We start from the raw sequence: 20,388 nt of genomic DNA, 5'->3' as shown, positions 1-20,388 counted from the left end.
ACAAAAGAGGGACAATAGGAATCAATGTGGGAAGCAGATTAGCAAAGTTGCTACATAAACCCACATAAATCATTGGCATTTCCATGTATTACTAATAAAGCTCAACATCAAGAGATAGAAAGTCTATTTAAAGTTACTGTAAACATTATAGAATATTTGGGAGTCTACCTGTCAAAACAACTCAGGAACTATAGGAACACAATTATAAAACACTTTTCACACAAATGAAGTCAGATCTAAATAATTGGAAAAACATGTCAGTCACACTCATGGGTAGGCCAAGCTAATATAATAAAAATGACAACTCTACCTAAATTAGTTTGCTTATTCAGTGCCATACCAATCAAACTACCAAAAATTATTTTATAGAGCTAGGAAAAACAATAACAAAATTCATTTGGAAGAACAAAAAGTCCAGAACATCAAGAGAACTCATGAAAAGTAATGCAGGGGAAGGTGGCCCAGCTGTACTAGATCTTAAATTGTATTATAAAGCAGCAATGATCAAAATTACATGGTACTGGCTAAGAAGCAGAGTGGTGGATCAGTGGAATAGCTCAGGTATGTAAGACACAGCAGTCAATGACTACAGTAACCTACTATTTGATCAATCCAAAGACCCCAGCTTCTGGGATAAGAACCTACTATCTGACAAAACTGCTGGGAAAACTGGAAAAGAGTATGGCAGAAACTAGACATAGACCAACATCTTATACCTTATACCAAGATAAAGTCAAAATGGGTACATGATGTAGATATAAAGATTGGTACTATAAGCAAACTGTGAAAGCAAGGAAAAGTTTACCTGTAAGATCTATGGAGAAGGGAAGAATTTTTTTGACCAAACAGGAGATAGAGAACATTATGAAAAGCAAAATGGGTAACTTTGATTATGTTAAATTGAAAAGTTTTTGCACAAGACAAGCCAATGCAACTAAGATTAGAAGGAAGGTAGAAAATTGGGAAAGAATTTTTACAACCAGTGTTTCTGTTAAGGGCCTCATTTCTAAAATATATAGAGAATTAAGTCAAATCTATAAGAATACAAGTCATTCCCCAATTGATAAATGGCCAAAGGATATGAACAGAGTTCTCAGATAAAGAAATTAAAGCCATCTAGTCAAATGAAAAAATGCTTAAAATCACTATTGATTAGAGAAATGCAAATCAAAACAACTCTGAGGTACCACATCACACCTATCAGATTGGCCAACACGACGAAACAGGAAAATGATAAATGTTGGAGAAGATGTGGGAAAATTGGAACACTAATGCATTGTTGGTGGAGTTGTGAAATGATCCAACCATTTTGGAGAGCAATTTGGAAGTATGCCCAAAGGGATATAAAAATGTGCATACCCTTTGACCCACAATAGCACTTCTAGGGCTATATCCCAAAGAGATCACTCAAATGGGAAACGGACCCACATGTACACAAATATTCATAGCAGCTCTTTTTGTGTTGGCAAAGAATTGGAAAATGAGGGGATGCCCATCAATTGTGGAATGGCTGAGCAAGTGGTATATGAATGTAATGGAATACTATTGTGCCATAAGAAATGATGAACAGGCTGACTTCAGAAAAACCTGGAAAGACTTGTATGGTCTGATGCTGAGTGAAGTGAACAGAACCAAGAGAATGTTGTACACGATAACAGCCACGTTGTGCGATGACTAATATTGATAAACTTAATCCTTCCCAGCAATACAAGGATCTAAGACATCTCTAGAGGCCTCATGATGGAAAATGCTATCCACATCCAAAGAACTATGGAAGTTGAATTGCTATTTTTTTCTCCTCTGTTGAGTTTTGTTTCCTCTTTCTGATGGTTCTTCCTATTGGTTCTAATTTTTACTTACCATATCACTAATGTGAAAATATGTTTAATAGGAATGCACATGTATAGCCTATATCAGATTGTGTGCCATCTTGGGGAGGGTGGTGGGGAGGAAGGGGGAGAAAAATTTTAAACTCAAAAGTATATGGAAGTGATTGTTGATAAGTCAAAATAAATTAATAAAAAAATATAAAAAAGAAAGTTCTGCTTTCTCAATAATGGGGATGAAAATACTGCTACTATCTAATTGATATAGGGATCAAAGGAAATGATAGATGTAAAATGCTTCCTGTAAAGTTTTCTGGGAATAAGAGGAGGAGGAGGAGGAGGAGGAGGAGATGCAATACAAAATAAAAACAGCCACATTTCTAAAGCACTTTCAGGTTTGCCAAGTGCTTTATATTTCATTTGATCCTCACGGCTACTCTCGGACATAGGTGCTGCTATTATCCCCATTTTACAGATGAGGAAACTGATTCTGAGAGAGAATGACTTTCCTAGGTTCACACAGTGCTAAGTGCTTGGGGCGTAATTTGAACTCAGGTCTTGGTGGTGAAATGGATAGAGCAGTGGGCTTGGAATCAGGAAGATTCATTCTTGTGAGTTCCAATTGGGCCTCAGGCACTTATTAGCTGTGTGACCCTGAGCAAGCCACTTATCCCTGTTTGCCTCAGTATCTTTATCTGTAAAATGAGCTGGAGAAGGAAATGGCAAGCCACTCCCATACCCTTGCCAAGAAAACCCCAAATGGGATCGAACACAGCTCAACAACAACGACGACTGACTCCCAATACAGTGCTCTATGCTCTGCTAATGATGATCCTAGTCATTAAAATATGGCTTAGAGATAGCGGTAGTGAGGGTTCCTCGTTTGCTGACCCCCCACCCTCCTTTCTATAGACGTTAAGACAGTTTTGCATGACTTCACATGTGTACTGAGTATCTCGTATTTCTTGCCTTCTCAGTGGGAGAGAGAAGGAGGGAGATAATTTGGAACCAAACATAAACATTTTAAAAACTAAAACCAATTTTTAAAAAAGACAATAAGAAATGTCTGTTGTCCAGTCTAGACTGAACTTCTCCCCAGTGTAGTAACTGAGAAGCAGCTGGTAGCTTTTGCTTGATTTTCAGTTCAGGACAGTTTACCTCTTTTTGAGTGCTATCTTTAAAATCCAACGTGAAATGTCTATTTTATGTCTTGTGTAGTTTCACTTTTTAATATAAGAGAAAAATCATCCATTCGTCCTTTTGAGTCATTGTTAAGAAAAGCCCTTTCAGTTAGCATCAGATTGCTTGGCATCTCCTCCTTGCCCTCTACTCTAGGTCACTTGTCATGTTGTGGAGGGGCCTTAAGGCTCTGGAAGACCATGCCAGCAATATAAACCAATGCAAACTAAGGCTGATCCTGCCAAATTAGTCATTGCAGCCAAGACAACCAAGGATGAATGTAGCTGAGTCAGAAAGACTCAGTACGTGGAGGCTAACTCCTGGGGAATTCCTTGTGGAGCAGACAGAAGTTGGTTTTAGCATCTCAAAATGACCAGCCGGTAGTCTAGTAATAGGTAAAAGGGCTGCGTTATGTGTTGGTCATGGGCGTGCAATACAGATGACATCACAGACTTTTGATGTCATTGAAGTCAACAGATTTGTAATCATGGTAAAGGAAATGCATTCTATCTGGACCTCAAGGCTTCGGATCAAAATTTAGATGGACAGTTCTGAATTTAAATGTTGCAAAAAGTCCTAAGAAATTAATTCAAAAGTTATTTTAAAAAGAAGAGCCAGTAAAGCTCTCATCACTGATTCCTCTGGCTAAGGTTTGAAAGATAAGATGAAATCACTGAGAAAAGTGGCCATTATATCTTTCCTTTTCTCCCATCAGGTTGTTGGTGTGGCCCAGGCCATCAACAAGAAATCTGAAAATGGCAGCACATTCACAGAAAAAGATGAAAAGGTATGAACATGGGCATGTGTTTTCAAGCCATTTATGGATGAGTTTTCTTTTCATTGGAGGCAATCAGATGCTAGAGACAGTGCTAGACTTGGAATTGATGGGGCTAGAGGGAGGGGGGGTTAAAGTTGATGGATGGTTTGCCTTTCTTTGGGTTGTGGACATTAGAAGACCTGAATGGACAGGATCTGTGTTATTGCTTGGGCACTGGTACACCATTAGGATTACAAAAAGTTCCTTATTTGAGGTCACATTAGGTCACACTTTCAAGACTATCAAAATGGTGGCCCCTATAAGTGCTAAGACTACACAAAGGACTGCTTATGGTCTTTTAACGATGTTATTTAGCTTTCATCACTGGTGAAAAGAAATTAGGCCTCTGAATAAAAATCCCTGTAAGATCCACTCCAAATTTAGGACTCTGGGAAGAAAGTTTGGAATTGCCTCAATGGTGAAGCAACTTTAAGACTGTTTTATAAACTTTTTCCACAGACATTGGGGCGCCAAGGTGGGAATTCAGGCTCAGTATTTGGAAGGTCTGGTGGAAAGAACAGCAGTCAAGTTCTTTCTTATGGCTCATTTCCTCCAAATGTAGAATCAGCTCAGAACACCCTTTCTGCCTATCTGAGAAGACACACACCCAAGAACCATTCTGAGTCACAGGAATGGCTCAGCTAGCCCTAAACTTTGTCTAACAATGATCTTCAGGGCATTTTAGCAAAGCACGTTTTGACTGCTATCCATGATGACACCCTCAGAAGATTCAAGAAGCCCAGAATATGAGCTAATCTTCCCTGAATCTAATAGTTTATCTGTGGACAGGGATGGAGATGGGGTTTGTGATTTCAGTGATACTAGGAACTCCTGGAAGAGGAAGCTTCTTCTATGCTGAGTAGCACCTTCTCTGCAGCTTAGAATATTGCCTGGGGGCCCTCAGAAGTAACATAACTTGGCTAGGGTCCTACTACAAATTTGTGTTGGAGATGGGACTCCAATCCAGGTCTTTCTGGACTCGAGACCAGCTCACTCTCCACTATGCCATGACTACCTCTCCATATATCTGATATTCTCAAGCCTATGCATATATTTTTTTTGCCTACAACAGCTCTGGTAATGAGTTCATGCTCCCTTATGTAAAATTCTATATCCCTTTTCACTTAATCAGTGATAAAATGGAATAATGAAGATGGTATCTTCACCATGGTATCCAATGACATTAGTAAAGTCATGTAAGTACTTAGGTCTTCAAATGAGTCTTTTGTATATGACTGTGGATTCTATGTTGAAGAAGTCCATAGGCTCAAACAATCGTGGGGATATCCTGTGCATCTTTAAGTTCTTAATGGTACTGTTAGATTCTACTAGTGCTGCTGTTTTATTTTGCATGTGTTTCTGACAGGAAGTGATTGAAAGCGAACTCCTCTCCGTAATGGCTCCCTAATGTACTCAAGAGTGATGAAAGAACTCAGTAGCTATTTCAGTACCCTTGCGTTATTGTCTTCTGTCTCTCCAGGATTTTGCTGCTTACCTGGCATTCTGTGGGATTGTTCTCCACAATGCCCAACTGTATGAGACTTCACTCTTGGAGAACAAACGGAACCAGGTAAGCCCAGCATGTATAATTAAAAGGTTGGAGGCATTTAGATGTGGTTATGGAATGTGATGTTTTGGCTAATTCAGCCAAATATGTGCACTGGCACACCGTATGCCAATATATTGGTATGTGCTGGTATACACAGTATGCCGATAGGGCATAGAACTAGACAGGAACTTAGAGATGTGGTGTCGCTGGATAAATCACCAGACTCAGGGTCAAGAAGACCTGGGTTCAAATCCTGCCTCTGATCTCTCTGAGCCTCTTTTTCCTCAACTATAGAATGAAGAGTTTGGAATAGATGGCCAATGAGGTCTCTTCTAGCTGTAAATTTATAATACAACCAGTAATATCCAGCACAGCTGAAAGTACTTCCATTTTTCCACAGCCCTTCTGACCTTATGTTGGAGCCAGGTTGAGTAGGACTTTTGAAACCAAACAGAAGAGTTTGTATTTTATCCCAGAGGAGATGGGAAGTAGGGGGAGTTGGTTCAGAAGAGCGACATAGTTCTAAGCCTATGGAAAATCTCTTCGGCAGCTGCATGGAAAGGATGGTCTGAAGTGGTGAAAGAAGACACACGGAGGCTAATTAGGGGTGACAAGGTCTTGAAATAAGATGACAGCTATGTGAATGCAGAGAAGGGATTGGAGGTGAGAGGTGCAATGAATTAGAAACTGCAAAATTTGCCAGCTTACTGAATATATGGGGTGAGGGAGCAGGAAAGTGAAGAGTTAAGAATAATGCCAAGGTTACAAACCCAGGAGATTAGAAGGATGGTTGTGCCTTCAACAGAAGTAGGGAAGTTTGGAAGACAGAAGGATTTAGAGGGGGGGAAGATAATGACTTCCGTTTCGGACATGTTGGGTTTAAGACGTCTCTAGGAGATCCACTTTGAAATGTCCCAATAGGCCATTGGTTATGTAGGACTGATGCTGCTCAGGGAAGCAACTGAGGAGAGGGAGGGAAGGAGGGAGTGAGGGAGAGAGAGAGAGAGAGAGAGAGAGAGAGAGAGAGAGAGAGAGAGAGAGAGAGAGAGAGATGATATAGACAGACAGAAGAGTTAGATAAATGATATATACAGCCACATAGACAGACAGACAGACAGACAGAAAGAGATAGACCTGTGAGTCATCTAAATACACAGCATCTAATGAGATTAGAAAGAGGGGAAAGAGAAGAAAGCCTAGGAGAGAACCTTGGAGAACACCCACAGTTAGGAAGCATGACAAGTGATGATCTAGCAAAGGAGACTGAGAAGGCATGGTCAGATAGGTAGGAGGAGAACCAAGAGAGAGCCATGTCATGAAAACCAAAAAGTGAGACTATTCAGAGTGGTCCAGAGTATCAAATGCAGTTCAAGAAGGATGAGCCCTTTCTTTGGATGATTGATCTGCTGGCATATTTCTTTTAGAGGGATCTCTGGGATATGGACATTTTGGTTGCTTTGCTTTCTAGAATGAGTTGACCCACCCACAATTTCTACAGTGCATTAGTGTGCCTATCTTTCCACAATCCTTCCAATATTTTGTTACCAATGATCTTGTAATGGCTAAATCCATTGACCTTTAAAAGTCCTTGAATTCTCTGGTGCTTTTGGACACTGTTGCCTACCCCCTCCTCCCTGAGAGTCTCTTTTCCCTCAATAAAGACCTCTTTCCTAGTTTCAAACTCTCAGTTTTATTCCTCCTCCTGTTCCTTTGCTGAATACTAATTACCCCCTTCCCAATAATATGGAACCCCCAAGACTCTGTCCTGGTCTCAGTAATTCCCTGACTCTTCCTTTACCCAACTTCACCTCCCTCTCTGTCTCTTTGTCTATTTCTCTGTCTCTCTCTGTCTCTTTCTGTCTGTCTGTCTCTCTCTCTCTGTCTCTTTGTCTATTTCTCTGTCTCTCTCTGTCTCTTTCTGTCTGTCTCTCTCTCTCTGTCTCTTTGTCTATTTCTCTGTCTCTCTCTGTCTCTGTCTCTGTCTCTGTCTCTCTCTCTCTCTCACACACTCTGTCTCTCTCTCTCTCTGTCTCTTTGTCTATTTCTCTGCCTCTCTCTGTCTCTGTCTCTGTCTCTCTCTCTCTCTCTCTCACTCTCACACTCTCTCTCTCTCTCTCTCTCTCTCTCTCTCTCTCTCTCACTCTCTCTCTCACACTCTGTCTCTCTCTCTCTGTCTCTCTCTCCCTCTCCCTCTCTCCATTCCCCTTCCTCTTTGTGATCCATTCCTATGGTTTCAATTACCCTGTCCATGCACATGACTCCCAAATGCAATAATCTTCTCTCTCTTGAACTCCAGTCCTTCATCATATACTCCCTGATAGTCATTTCCTGCCAGATGCCCTTTCTACATCTCAAACTCAGAATGTTCAATATTTTGTATGTTCCTAAACCCATCCCTCCTTTGAACTTTCGTATTTCTGTATATTTTATATTTCTGAATTTTTATGTTCCTTTTTAACTTGGATATTTCTGTTGAAGGCAGTACCACAGCTAAAAAGGCATCCTCCTTTTCTTAACTGTCCATTGTGCATCTTACTGCTCTTGGTTTTCTGGGGTATAGTCCCTCCCCTATCCCTTACCCAACCTGATCCCCATTAGATTATAAGCTCCATGAGGGCAGGGACTGTCTTTCTATCACCAGTGCTTAGAACAGTTCCTGACACGTAGTAGGAGCCTAACAAATGTTTATCGAATGAATGAGTCAATGCATGATCCCCTGAAAATCCAACTACACCCTAAGCCAGGAGCTCTCCCTCCCTATTAAGAGAACATTTATATACAATCAGATTCTAGGCTACAATAAATATTAACACCCACTTGATGTTTTATCCTTAATGTAACCAGAAGAATTGAAAGAGAATCAATGGATAAATTTTATAAAGAAACAGGTTGCTATACTACACATTTAGTGTTGGGAACAAATGATGGGTTTTTGTATTCATGGAAACACAGCCTGGCATGGCAAATGAAGCCAGCCCTGGAGTAAGGAAGACATGGATTCAAATCCCACCTCCAGCACTTACTAATTGTGTCACCCTGGGTCAGTCGCTTAATCTCCCTAGGTCTCACTTTCTTTATCTGTAAAATGGAGATTGGAATTTCTGTGGCACGTAACTCATATAGTTGCTGGGAAGATCAAGTGAGTCAGTACATCTGAAACACTTTGCCAAATTAAAGAAGTAGAAAGAAGCAAGTGAATGATGACGCTCTCGTCTAGGGTTTCTGAAGATGATGACTGAACAGCCATCTTTTATGAGACAGGGTGATTCATTTGAGATATTTTTTTCATTTCCTCTCATGAGTATAAGAGAGAAGGAGTCCTTGGAGATTCTGGAGCAGGAGAGACTTTTAATCAGATCTATACTTTGGAAGTATCAAACCATAGTCAGCAGAACCATGAACGCAGTAGACACAGTGTGACTGCAGCTGTGGAAAGAGAAAAGAAAACCACATGAAAACAATCAGAACTGAGTGTGGCCAAATGATAATGGCTGAGCCTGGCCCCAGAAAAGGCAGATGGGACAACTCTCCTTGCTCCTTTGCAGAAGTGGGGGCCTCCAGATGTGGAACACTGTATATAATAATGTCAAGCTTGGTCAATCTTTTAGTTTTGCAGAAGTTTTTTTTTCTCTTTTTTGTTCTTTATTATAAAGGATGACTCATTTGGAAAGAGGAAGAATGTAGGGGACATGCAGGTGCTGTAAAAAAAAGATAACAATAAAAAAAAGTATACTGAGAATACCAGGTTGGCAGCAAATGTGTTATAGAGGCAGGGAGGTCAATCAGGAGGCACTTGTCTCCATGCAAGAAGTGACGATGAAAAGCTTTAGTATCTGAAGAGAAGATAGATGCAAAATATGTCATGGAGGTGCCATTGACCACATGACAACTGATTAGTGTGAGGAATGAAGGAGAATGAAGTCTTGGCTTCTGGGTTTTGAAGTTGAGTAACTGGAAGCATAGTGAGATGGCAAAAATAGAGAAGTGTAGAAGAAGAGTAGGTTTTGTGAAAAAGATAATGAGTTCATTTTAGACGTAGTGAATGTGGAACATCTATAAGTCGCCCGATTTGAAATAGCCAAAAGGTAGTTGCTTGGAGCCCTGGCTCCAAGCAAGATGAGGCCAAAACTCACTTAGTAGAACTGGACAACCCAAGGGCAGTGGGTCTGGAGCTCAAGAAAGAGAGACTAAGGTTGATTACATGGATGTTAGATTCTTCTGCATGGAGATGATAATTGAACCCATGAGAGGTGATGAGATAAGACATATTCTAGAGAAAGAAGAGAAGAAGATCCCAGAAAGGCCATGGAGGCTATACCCACCCTTTGGTGGGTAGATAAATGAAGTATTTCTTATACACTTAACTATATGCCAGGTGCTGTGCTAAACTTGGGTCATACAAGTGTAAGCAAGCAAGATAGAGCCTGCCCTGAAAGGCTGAAGATAACATATAAAGGGAAACCGGTAAGGGGGAGAGGCACATGCTGTGCTGTGGTGTGGATGAGAAATAACATGGAGCCCTGGCTCCAAGCAAGATGAGGCCAAAACTCACTTAGTAGAACTGGACAACCCAAGGGCAGAGTACTTCCACTGGGGGCAGGGGGTGGGGAATGAAGGTGATGGCTGGAGTATAAACAGCATGGTGGCCAGGAAGTCACATGGATGTCTGATTCTGGGCAGTATAAAAGCTCACCAACAGAAACTAGGAGACCCAAGGGCAGACCCAATAGCCATAGTATAGGTAACATATTGAGAAAATGACTGTGCAAGTTAAGTATAATGATGATAATCCTGCAAAGGAGACCAAGAAAGAATGACCAGACAAATAGGAGGAAAAACAGAAAATAACAGTGTCAAAAACCAAGGGAGGAGAAGCTCTCTAAGAAGAAGGGAGATAGCCAATAGTATCACATAATACGCAGAGTTAAAGGGATGGATGAATGGATGGATGGGCATATAGATGTGTGGATGGATGGATGGATGGATGAATGAATGGATGGATGGGTAGATAGATGAATGGATAGATGGATGGATGGATGAATGGATTTAAAGTTTACCATGTGCCAAGTACTATGCTAAACCCTGCAGATACAAATATAAGCAATCAAGAGAATTCTGGCTCTCAAAGAGCTTACATTCTAGTAAAGGAAAACAACATACAGGGGAATGGTAGCCAAGGAGGAGTGTTGATTGATGGCCATAGCTTTTCCAATTTCTTCCAGCTCTAAATCTACAATCCTGTAATCTTCTGATTGACAGCTAGGTGACACAGTGGGTAGAGCACTGGGTTTGGAATAAGAAAGACTTATCTTCATGAGTTCAAATCTGGCCTCAGATATTTACTAGCTATGTGACCCTGTTTACCCCAGTTCCTCATCTATATGGGCTGGAGAAATAAATGGCAAACCACTATAGTATCTTTGCCAAGAAAACCCCAAATGGAGTCATGAAGAGGCAGATACAATTGAAATGACTCAATAACAAAAAAAAATCTTCTGATAGACCAATAGACTAACTGGTCTCTCTTGGGTCAAGACTTTGAAGGAAGAAAAATCAGATAAGAGTAGAAGTAATGGTCTAGGAAAACAAAGAGGGAGGGAGTGACTGGAGCTCCTGCTGACAGTGGAGACTAAGTCTTAGAAGGGTGAGACAAAGGGAGAGAGATGAAAGAAAGGAAGTTATGGTCAGATAGAAGAAATATCATACTATATGTATCCTGTTTTATTGCCAAAAAAGCTCTGTAATTAAGTAAATTAAGTAAAAAAGTAAAAAAAAAAGCCTTGAAGGCTTTCCCCTGACAAGAAGTCTTTAATACACATTGTAAGATATAACAAATGTCATTATAAATACAACCATAGAGCAAATTTTCTTGACTACTTTTTGATTATTGAAGTCAATTGAAAAAGAAAATAAGAGATACATACTCAGCAAGAGATTGGCCATAGTCACGTAGGATGTCCTATACAGGGTAAAGAGGTAAAAAGAATTTCCTCCAAATGGAGAGGTCTTGGAGATGCTTCTGTTGACATATGGCATGTTGGTAATTTCATGAAGTTCCAGAACATTTTAAGTCTTCCTTGGTGAGATCTGGAATTACTCAAAAGAGATTGGCTATCCATACAAGAAAAACCAAATGGATGCTGCATCCATTTGACATGCAGTTAGATGGCCAATCTACATTGGTTAGTGTAAGAGTGCATGATTCATTTAGTAGATGGTAAGCTATATCCAGAATCAAATAGGAAAAGGGATTAGGCTGGATTGCATTTTGGAAATATCTTAGTGCTTTCAGTAATCCCAACCTGATTCCTGAAACAAAACCCCATTTTTTAATACCAATGTCTTCCTAGTGATGCTGTCTGATTATACACTTTGGAAAACCATGGTGTCTCTAAAGTCGCAAGTGACCCAAAGGGCAAAGGAGAGAATATTTGCAGGTATGAGTAGCTCACAGTATATTTCCAATGATGACCTACATATAAAAATGCTATAAAGGTTACCAGCCATGAAATATGTATTTGGAAAAGGAGACGTACTGCTAATGGTGCAAGTGAGGAAGTATAAGATGCACACCATGATGTTATCCACAAAATGGAAGAAAACCTAAAGGTTGGACTCCAGAGCATTGGCAAACCCTCTGGGATGACATGGACAGGCATTGCCCAGCATGTGGAGATGGGGATGGGTGTTGCTCTTTACAAAATCCCAACAATGAGTTCATGCCGCTGAAGTGGCATACCCTGATCTAGAATCATAAACAATATTTTTTGCACTTAATAGCATTTTTTCCAGTTACATGTAAAGATAGTTTTCAACATTCATTCTTGTAAGATTTTGAGTTCCAAATTTTGCTCCCTCCTTCCCTTCTCTCCCTCCCTCCACAAGATAGCAAGCAATCTGATTTAGGTTATACATGTACAATCATGTTAAACATATTTCCACATTAGTCATGTTGTGAAAGAAGAGTCAGAACAGAAAGGAAAAACCATGAGAAAGAAGAAACACAAAGTGAAAACAGTCTGCTTTGATCTGCATTCAGACTCCATAGTTCTTTCTCTGGAAGTGGATAGCATTTTCCATCATGAGACCTTTGGAGATGTCTTAGGTCATTGTATTGCTGAGAAGAGCTAAGTTTATCAGAGTTGATCATCATACAATGTTGCTGTTAATGTTTACAATGTTCTCCTGATTCTGCTCACTTCACTCAGCATCAGTTCATGTAAGTCTTTCCAGCTTTTTCTGAAATCTGCCTGCTCATTACATAAACAGTATTTAAAAGGGGAATGTTTAAAAGATAATTGCTTCTGCCTTTGTGCATTTCAGATGAATGTCTTTGTTTTATGAGAAACTTGTTAAACACCTTTCTTTGACTTCCACCTGGAAATAAGTTCTCCCTTCTCTACATTCCTAGGGTGCTCTGATTTAGACTTAACCCTGATCTACTTTTGCTTTCTATCTTAGTTTGCAGTTATGCATATGCATGCATGCATGTGTGTATGTATGTATGTACACATGCATATATGCATGCAAGCATGTATGTTTTCTCTCCCCTACTATACTGAAAGTGCTCCATGGAAGTAGGATCTTTGTCTAGTGCTTCTTTGTTCTTTCCTGCAGAGAGTAGGGCCCATTAAATATTTGTTGACTTAATACAGGAATATGGATTCTAGAAACATTCTGTTGTTTCCTAGCTTGTCTCTCCTAATATTCCTAAGCAGATATCTTGAGCATGTCCTTATTGAGTTACCTTGAAAGGAATGAATAGCTTCTTTGGCCTTGCTTGTCCTTTTATGACTAGAAACCTTGAGCTTTCTTGACCTATCACAATTAGGTTTATATTAACTAGATTCTTGAATTGGCAAAGAAAACACAAAAGGACCCTTTGAAAGTCATTGGCTGGTGAGCAATCTCCAGTAAAGTTATAGACTGTAGAACTGTAAGTCCCTTTAGCACCACCTAATACAAACCCCTCATCCCCCAGTGGGGGAAACTAAGACTTAGAGAAGGGTAAGATCTTGTCCAAGGCCATGTAGCTTGTAAATATTACAACTGGAATTCTGAAGTAGGTTTCCTGGCTTGAAATCCTGTGCTCGACCCATAGTAAGTACTTAACAACTGCTACTTAACTGACTTCTTGCTTCACCACATTGAGTAGCGGTGAAATCATTTTATTTGCATGATGATTCCCCACATTTCCAAATATCCAACAATGTCTCTACCATTTGGCAAACATGCACTACTGCCATTGTCTTTTGGGGATAAGAATAGAGACCAAAGCTGGGATTTCATTGGTATTGGGAGCTTCCAGGAAGGTTCTACAAATGCAGGATGGCACCTTTCTGCAATTTATAATCTGAAAGATTTGCCCTGAGTGCAAACAGGTTAAGTGACTTGTCTAGGGTCACAGAGTAATTATATATCAGAGACAGGACTTGAACTCAGATCTTCCCAGCTCCAAGTGCAGCTGTTTATCCACTATGCCATGCTGTCTCTTTCCCACTCTCCACCCCCTGCATTTCAAATATCTCTACAGCAGTTGCAGACACAACTCTTATTGAGGGTTGTGGTGTAAACAAATGGTCATCCTCAGTATAGGATGCAGTGCTCATACCTACCTGTGGGGATGCTGGGGTCATCCTCTGATCCCAGGTCTGTGCCTGATCTCTGCCCAGGTGCTGCTCGATCTTGCCAGCTTGATCTTTGAAGAGCAGCAGTCCTTGGAAGTGATTCTAAAGAAGATCGCAGCTACCATCATTGCCTTCATGCAGGTGCAGAAATGCACAATCTTTATAGTGGATGAAGACTGCTCAGTAAGTACCAGCCTAGGTTTTGTTTTTGTTCTTCCTCTCTACCTTTCCCACCTCCAAGTCACCCCTTGCAATAGGCCCTAATGTGGAATCCATATGGAAAGCATGGTGGACTGGAGCAGAATCAAAGATTTGACTATCTTGGTAAGTAAAAGTGGACTTTTTAATGTAAATTTGGGGGGGGGAAGGAGAGAGAAAGAAAGAGAGAGAAGGAAGGAGAGAGGAGAAGAAAGAAAGAAGAGAGGAGAGAGAGAAGGAAAGAGAGATGGAAAGAAAGAAGGAGGGAGAGAGGAGAAGAGAAAGAAGAGAGAGAGAGAGAGAGAAAGAGAGAGAGAGAGAGAGAGAGAGAGAGAGAGAGAGAGAGAGAGAGAGAGAGAGAGAGAGAGAGAGAGAGAGAGAGGTCATAGAGAGGAAACCTTCAAAAATCATGGGCAGGTCGTGTGCCCCCAAAAAATGGTTTGGGATCTTAGTTATCTTGTAAGTCAGTTGTCTGGAACTAAAATAAACATTTTCCTATAGAAACAATGATAATGGTGATTCAATTACCAAACCAGTCCATAAAAGCCTATTTAACTAGTGATGGATGGTGTGGTTTGGTCAGGAAGGAAGAAGAAAGGAGAAGAGTTTCCTATCCCTCTCTTGAATACTAAGCAAAATTTCCAGAGGGCCAAAGGTGTTTTGGGGCACCTTCCCACCATCCTTTTTCTGTCTTTGCCCTTGGCTATCACCACCCACTTGCTCCCATAATCTCCTGACATAGACCCGCACTAACTCCTAGATTCCCAGAATCCTGGAATATTTATATCTGGAAGCCGTCTTAAATACTGGAGTCAGACTGCTTCATTTTATAGCAAAGGAAACTGAGACCCATGGAGAGAAGGGGAAGACTTTCAGATTTTGTGCTCAGTTAGTGACCCACCTCAGTCTAGGGCCTTTCCCGTCATATTACTTAAGTGCTAGTCTAATGCCAGGAAAACGTGCAAAGAAGGAAAAAAGGGGGGATCATAGTAGTCACCCTCTACTTTGAATATTGCTAAAAATTATTTAGTAATTTATATTTGAAAATAGGTAAGAGCTGTACCTTGGGAGTGCCTTCTCAGTTTGACACAGAAACTCCTCCTGTCAACAGCACAACATAAGGAAAGCAGACACTGCAGAACACTCCTGCTGCTGCTGCTGCTGTTGTCTTGGGCATTTTAGAACATGTGTCTCAGCATATTTGGATGGGTAGAGGCCGAATCTATGCCTCCACTTTGCTGCTGAAATTCCATTTATTAGACTTAATTTCATAAAGTTTTTAGCACATTTTTCACACCTTGGGTTCAGAATGGCACGTCTCTGCAGCAATTTAAGTGCCTGATACAAAGTCCAAAGTGTAAAATCCTCTTTTTTTTCCCTCTTGCTGCTGCTACTGCTATTGGCTATTCTTTTTTTTTCTTTTTTCTTTTTTTAAACAAAGCTGCAAAATTATTGCCCAATAATCAAAATTCCCATTCCCTGTAAAGGACTGGTGGCACTACAATATGCCCCATTGTAGCATCTTCTCTGTCTCCAGGAGGGTTTTGTTTTTGAAGGGAGAATGCTTGTTAATGCCAATGTAACAATAACTTGTGGCCTCTCAAGTTCTGGTACAGGCTGAAGAAAAGCTTCAGGCTTTTAGGGGGCGAGATGTTTGGGGTCCATCACATAAAACCACAGATGCGGAGCAGCCCACGTTACAGAAGGATGAAACATTGGAGAGGACAGTGAACCTGGAATCAGGAAATTGTTGCTATTGTCTGACTTTTCACCACCCTATTTGGGGTTTTCTTGGCAGAGATACTACAGCAGTTTGCCATTTCCTTGTGCAACTCATTTTACAGATGAGGAAACTGAGTCAAATGACTTGCCTAAGGTCACATAGCTAGTAAGTGTCTAAATCCAGATTTGAACTCAGGAAGATGAGTCTTCCTGATTCCAGGGGCAGCATGCTAGACACTGTTCCACCCAGCTTTCTGGAATCAGGCAGACCTAACTTCAAAACCAGCCTCAAATACTTACTAGCTGCATGACCCTGGGCAAGTCACTTCCCCTCCCTGTTTCCTAATGTGTAAAATGAAGGAATTGCACTCAATGATCCCTAAGGTCCCTTCCAGCTGTAAATCTCAGATCCCTGCCTGGGCATCTTCTTTCAGGGTCTGTCCCTCCACATTGTTCCAGTACTTGACATCATGTTCCTGTTTCTGAACCTATGGATTCTTTAACACCTCTGGGTATTTTCCTGCAGTGGAAGGATAAGGGGAGAGGGGAGGGAAAAGGGAGTGGCCATTTCTAATCACCTTCCCCTGCCATTTGTCAGCTGGGAGTTTTTGTAAATTGAGGACTATTTATATGGGGACTGTTCTATGATTAGAGTATAATAAAAAGTCATTCTTAAAATGCATTTAGCATATACGTGCACATTTTCTTTAATGATTCAGAAAGTATTACCATGGAATTAAATGAAGAAAAGAAAAAAAAGAAAAAAAATATCACCATGCCTCAGAATCAATATCACAGACTTCCATTTACCATGTGAGAGGCAGTGTTGCATGGTGGATAGAAAGCTAGCCTTGCAGTCAGGAAGCCCTGGCTTGGAGCTCCCATGTCTTGACACATGCTACCTGTGTGACCCTGAGAAAGTCTCTGAACCTTTCAGTGATCCAGGCAGCTCTCTAAGACATAAAGTTGCAGAGACATCAACCTTCAGTGGTTGAAGGAGTTTGCTCATGCAGGAATTCCCTAATACCGATGAAATCAGGTCATTAAGATATCAGGGATACGTCTCGTCCCTATTTTCCCTTCACTGGCAGAGTGCTGGAGATGAAAGAATTGACATTGGTGGAATGAAATCCATGTTCAGCAGATGGGATTATACAAGAAAACTTGGCCATACCACTCTTCCTATGAAATCATTTTCTATTTTCCAACAGTTTTGAAACTCTCTGTGTGCTTGAATGAGGGATAATTATAGTGCTGTATGCTTCCAAAGCATCCATCAGAATCCACCAATGGCCTATGGCCAATGGGTCACCCTCTCCGCATCCATGCTTATTATGCTTCATCACACTTCTAGAATATCTCAATACGTTTTCGTCCACCGTAGTGATTTCTTGACTCACTGATCGCTATCATGATAACATGCTCTTGTCTAAGGTCTCTTGGGGAGATACCACTGGAATGTTCCTTCCCTCATATGTTGCTATGTCTCACTTCATTTTGCTTGGTTTTGAAAAGTGAGGCCTAGTGCCACGATCAACCACAAAATTCTAGTTGGAACAATTTCCCATTTCTGAAGTGACAAAGAAATGGCAAATCAAAATTAAGGATTGTCTAAAACAAGCATATGTTGGACACCCTGAGACACAACCAAAAAAAAAAAACTTCAATTGCTATACCAAAGGAGAGGGAAAAAGACTAGTAAATGTTGAATTGAAATTCTAAAGTGGAAGGGATTGGGTAATAATGGTAGAAATTTCAGGGATCTCTGGTCTACCTGTTGGCCTGTGTCATCCATATGAATTCCAGCCTTTAGCAATGGGAGGTAAACTGGAAATGTGCCAGGGAAGTGAATGCCCAGTCAAATTAGTCTGAAGGAAATGGAAAGTAAAGTCACTGCCCATGATATATTCTGAGGCAGAAGTGACTCGTATGTTTTACCAGTTTGGTTTTCATCATAGTAGAAGATACACCAACCATCCATGATGCATTTTTGTGTTTTCAGGATTCATTTTCTAGAGTGTTTCACATGGAGTTTGAGGATTTGGAAAAATCAGCGGATGCTGTAACAAGGTAAAAAAAATTCTGAATTTCTATTGATCACGTGCAAAAATACTGGTTAATATTACATTTGTTTATTTGGTGAACAATTTCATTTGAAGGCCTATCTCTATTTGAAGTTGTGTGCCCTGCTTTTATCTTTTTGTCCCACACTGCAATCTTTCAAATCACTGGTTTTAGGGTCATTGTGGTGTAAGGCTGTGGAACAAAAGATCAAAGAGGGAGCACGGAATGCCTAATGTACTTGGAAGCAGGAAAGCCTCAGTCTGGATTCCTCCTCAGACCCTTAGAAGTGGTTTGACCCGGATAAATCACTTTCCCTCCTTAAGCCTCCATTTCCTCATCTCTAAAATGGAGATAATTGTAACACCAACCCTATCTCATAGGCTTATTATCAGGCTCAAATGAGATACTGTATGTAAAATATTAAACCTGGAAATATGAGATCATAGGAACAAAAGAAACATCGAAAAAGAATGGGACAAATGAGTGCATTGTGTGGATTTCTTTGTGGAAATGGAGGTGCTTATGATAGGAATTCAGGACCAAGTTATTGTCACTAGAAATTACAGGATGGTTATCCTGAAGGAGCTTTGACTTAATGATCAATGCAAATTATGTGAGGAGATTGTAGCAAGTGTGCAACACCCCCGGCAGCCTCCCCAGCAGAATATAATCTTTCCTATATCCTTAGTACTCAGCACAGTGTCTGGCACTTAGTAGATATTTGATAAATGCTTGTTGATTGCTTATAAAAATTTGTTGTGGTTCAGGTGTGTTCCAGTCATGTCTGATTTTTCATGACCCCATTTAGGCTTTTCTTGGATATTGGATTGGTTTGCCATTTCCTTCTCCAACTCATTTTACAGATAAGGAAACTGAGGCAAACAGGGTCAAGTCACTTGCCCAGGGTCACACATGCCACCTAGCTGCTATAAAAATTTAGAAGCTACTAAATACCAGCAAGTCATGACTTGATCATGTAACTTTCATGGGCTGACAGATGATGTAGTCCCTCAAATACAGACATCACTATATCCAAGACTTGTCACCAGCTCGATTATCACAGACTGGACAGGACAGCAGGACCACAGACACAACATTAGTTTATGGAAATTTGAGAATGTCTTAAATAGATGTCACCATCCCAAATACTCACAATCTCCTGCCTATATGGATTTAAAGGCATTAGAAGGTAGTCAGCCAGACAAGGCCAAGGAGAGATCAAAACCTCTTTACAGGTTTCAAGAACAAGGCAAAGTATGTAGACATTGCCATGACCCTGTCTGCTCCTCTCATTGTACCAAGGATGCTTTTCAGGAGCCTACAGACGATGAGTTTACATATTTTTTAGTATTATATTTTCCCCCCAATTACATGTAAAACATTTTTTTTAATATTCACATTAGTCATGTTGTAAGGAAGAATTAGAACCAATAGGAGGAACCACAAGAAAGAGAAAACAAAACAAAACAGAAGAAAAAAAATAGCAAGTAGTCTGCTTCGATCTACATTCAAACTCTATAGTTCTTTCTTTGAATGTGGATGGCACTTTCCATCCTGAGACTTTTGGAGATGTCTTAGATCCTTGCATTGCCAAGAAGGTCTAAATCTATCCAAGTTAGTCATCACATAACATGGCTGTTACCGTGTACAGCGTTCGCCTGGTTCTGCTTACTTCACTCAGCTTCAGTCCATACAAGTCTTTCCGAAGTCAGCCTGTTCATCATTTCTTATAGCACAATAGTATTCCATTACATTCATATACCACAACTCATTCAGCCATTCTCCAATTGATGGGCATCCCCTTAATTTCCAATTCTTTGCCACCACAAAAAGAACTGCTATAAATGTTTTTATACGTGTGGGTCCTTTTCCCATTTTTATGATCTCTTTGGGATACAGCCCTAGAAGTGCTATTCCTAAGTCAAAGGGTATGCACACTTTTATAGCTCTTTGGGCATAGTCATGTAAAACAATTTTGGCATTCATTTTTAAAACTTTGAGTTCCAAATTCTCTCCCTTCCTCCCTCTCCACCCCTGAGAAGGCAAGCGTTCAATATAGATTACATATGTGTAGCCATGGAAAACATATCTCCATATTAGTCATGTTGTGAAAGAAAACAGACAAAAAACTCAAGAAAAATAAAGTAAAGGAAGTATGCTTCAATCAGTATTCTGGCACCGTCAGTTCTTTTTCTGGGGATAGATAGCGTTTTTCATCATAAGTCCTTCAGAGTTGTCTTGGATCATTGTGTTGCTGAGAATAGCTAAGTCATTCACAGCTGATATCTAACAATATCGCTGTTACTTTGCACACAGTACATTTCACTTTTCATCAGCTCATGTAAGTATTTCCAGGTTTTTCTGAGAGCATCCTGCTCATCATTTCTTATAGTACAATAATATTCC

At 40.4% G+C, this 20,388-nt stretch overlaps 1 protein-coding gene across 1 annotated transcript in view; it reads left to right on the top strand.

Annotated features, from left to right (window-relative positions):
* Window positions 1-20,388, top strand: part of PDE5A (phosphodiesterase 5A) — a 186,248-nt gene that overhangs the window by 64,264 nt on the left and 101,596 nt on the right. Inside the window, 4 exon segments of the mRNA XM_021008285.2 lie at window positions 3,721-3,792; window positions 5,303-5,392; window positions 14,044-14,181; window positions 17,921-17,988. Of these exon segments, the coding sequence (XP_020863944.1) occupies window positions 3,721-3,792; window positions 5,303-5,392; window positions 14,044-14,181; window positions 17,921-17,988 (368 nt within the window).

This window comes from Phascolarctos cinereus, unplaced genomic scaffold, assembly GCF_003287225.1.
Source record: "Phascolarctos cinereus isolate Bilbo 61053 unplaced genomic scaffold, phaCin_HiC Scaffold_9;HRSCAF=440, whole genome shotgun sequence".
NCBI classification, from domain to species: domain Eukaryota; kingdom Metazoa; phylum Chordata; class Mammalia; order Diprotodontia; family Phascolarctidae; genus Phascolarctos; species Phascolarctos cinereus.
The sequence above is the reverse complement of the archived record's forward strand: the minus strand, read 5'-3'. Positions and strand labels throughout refer to the sequence as shown.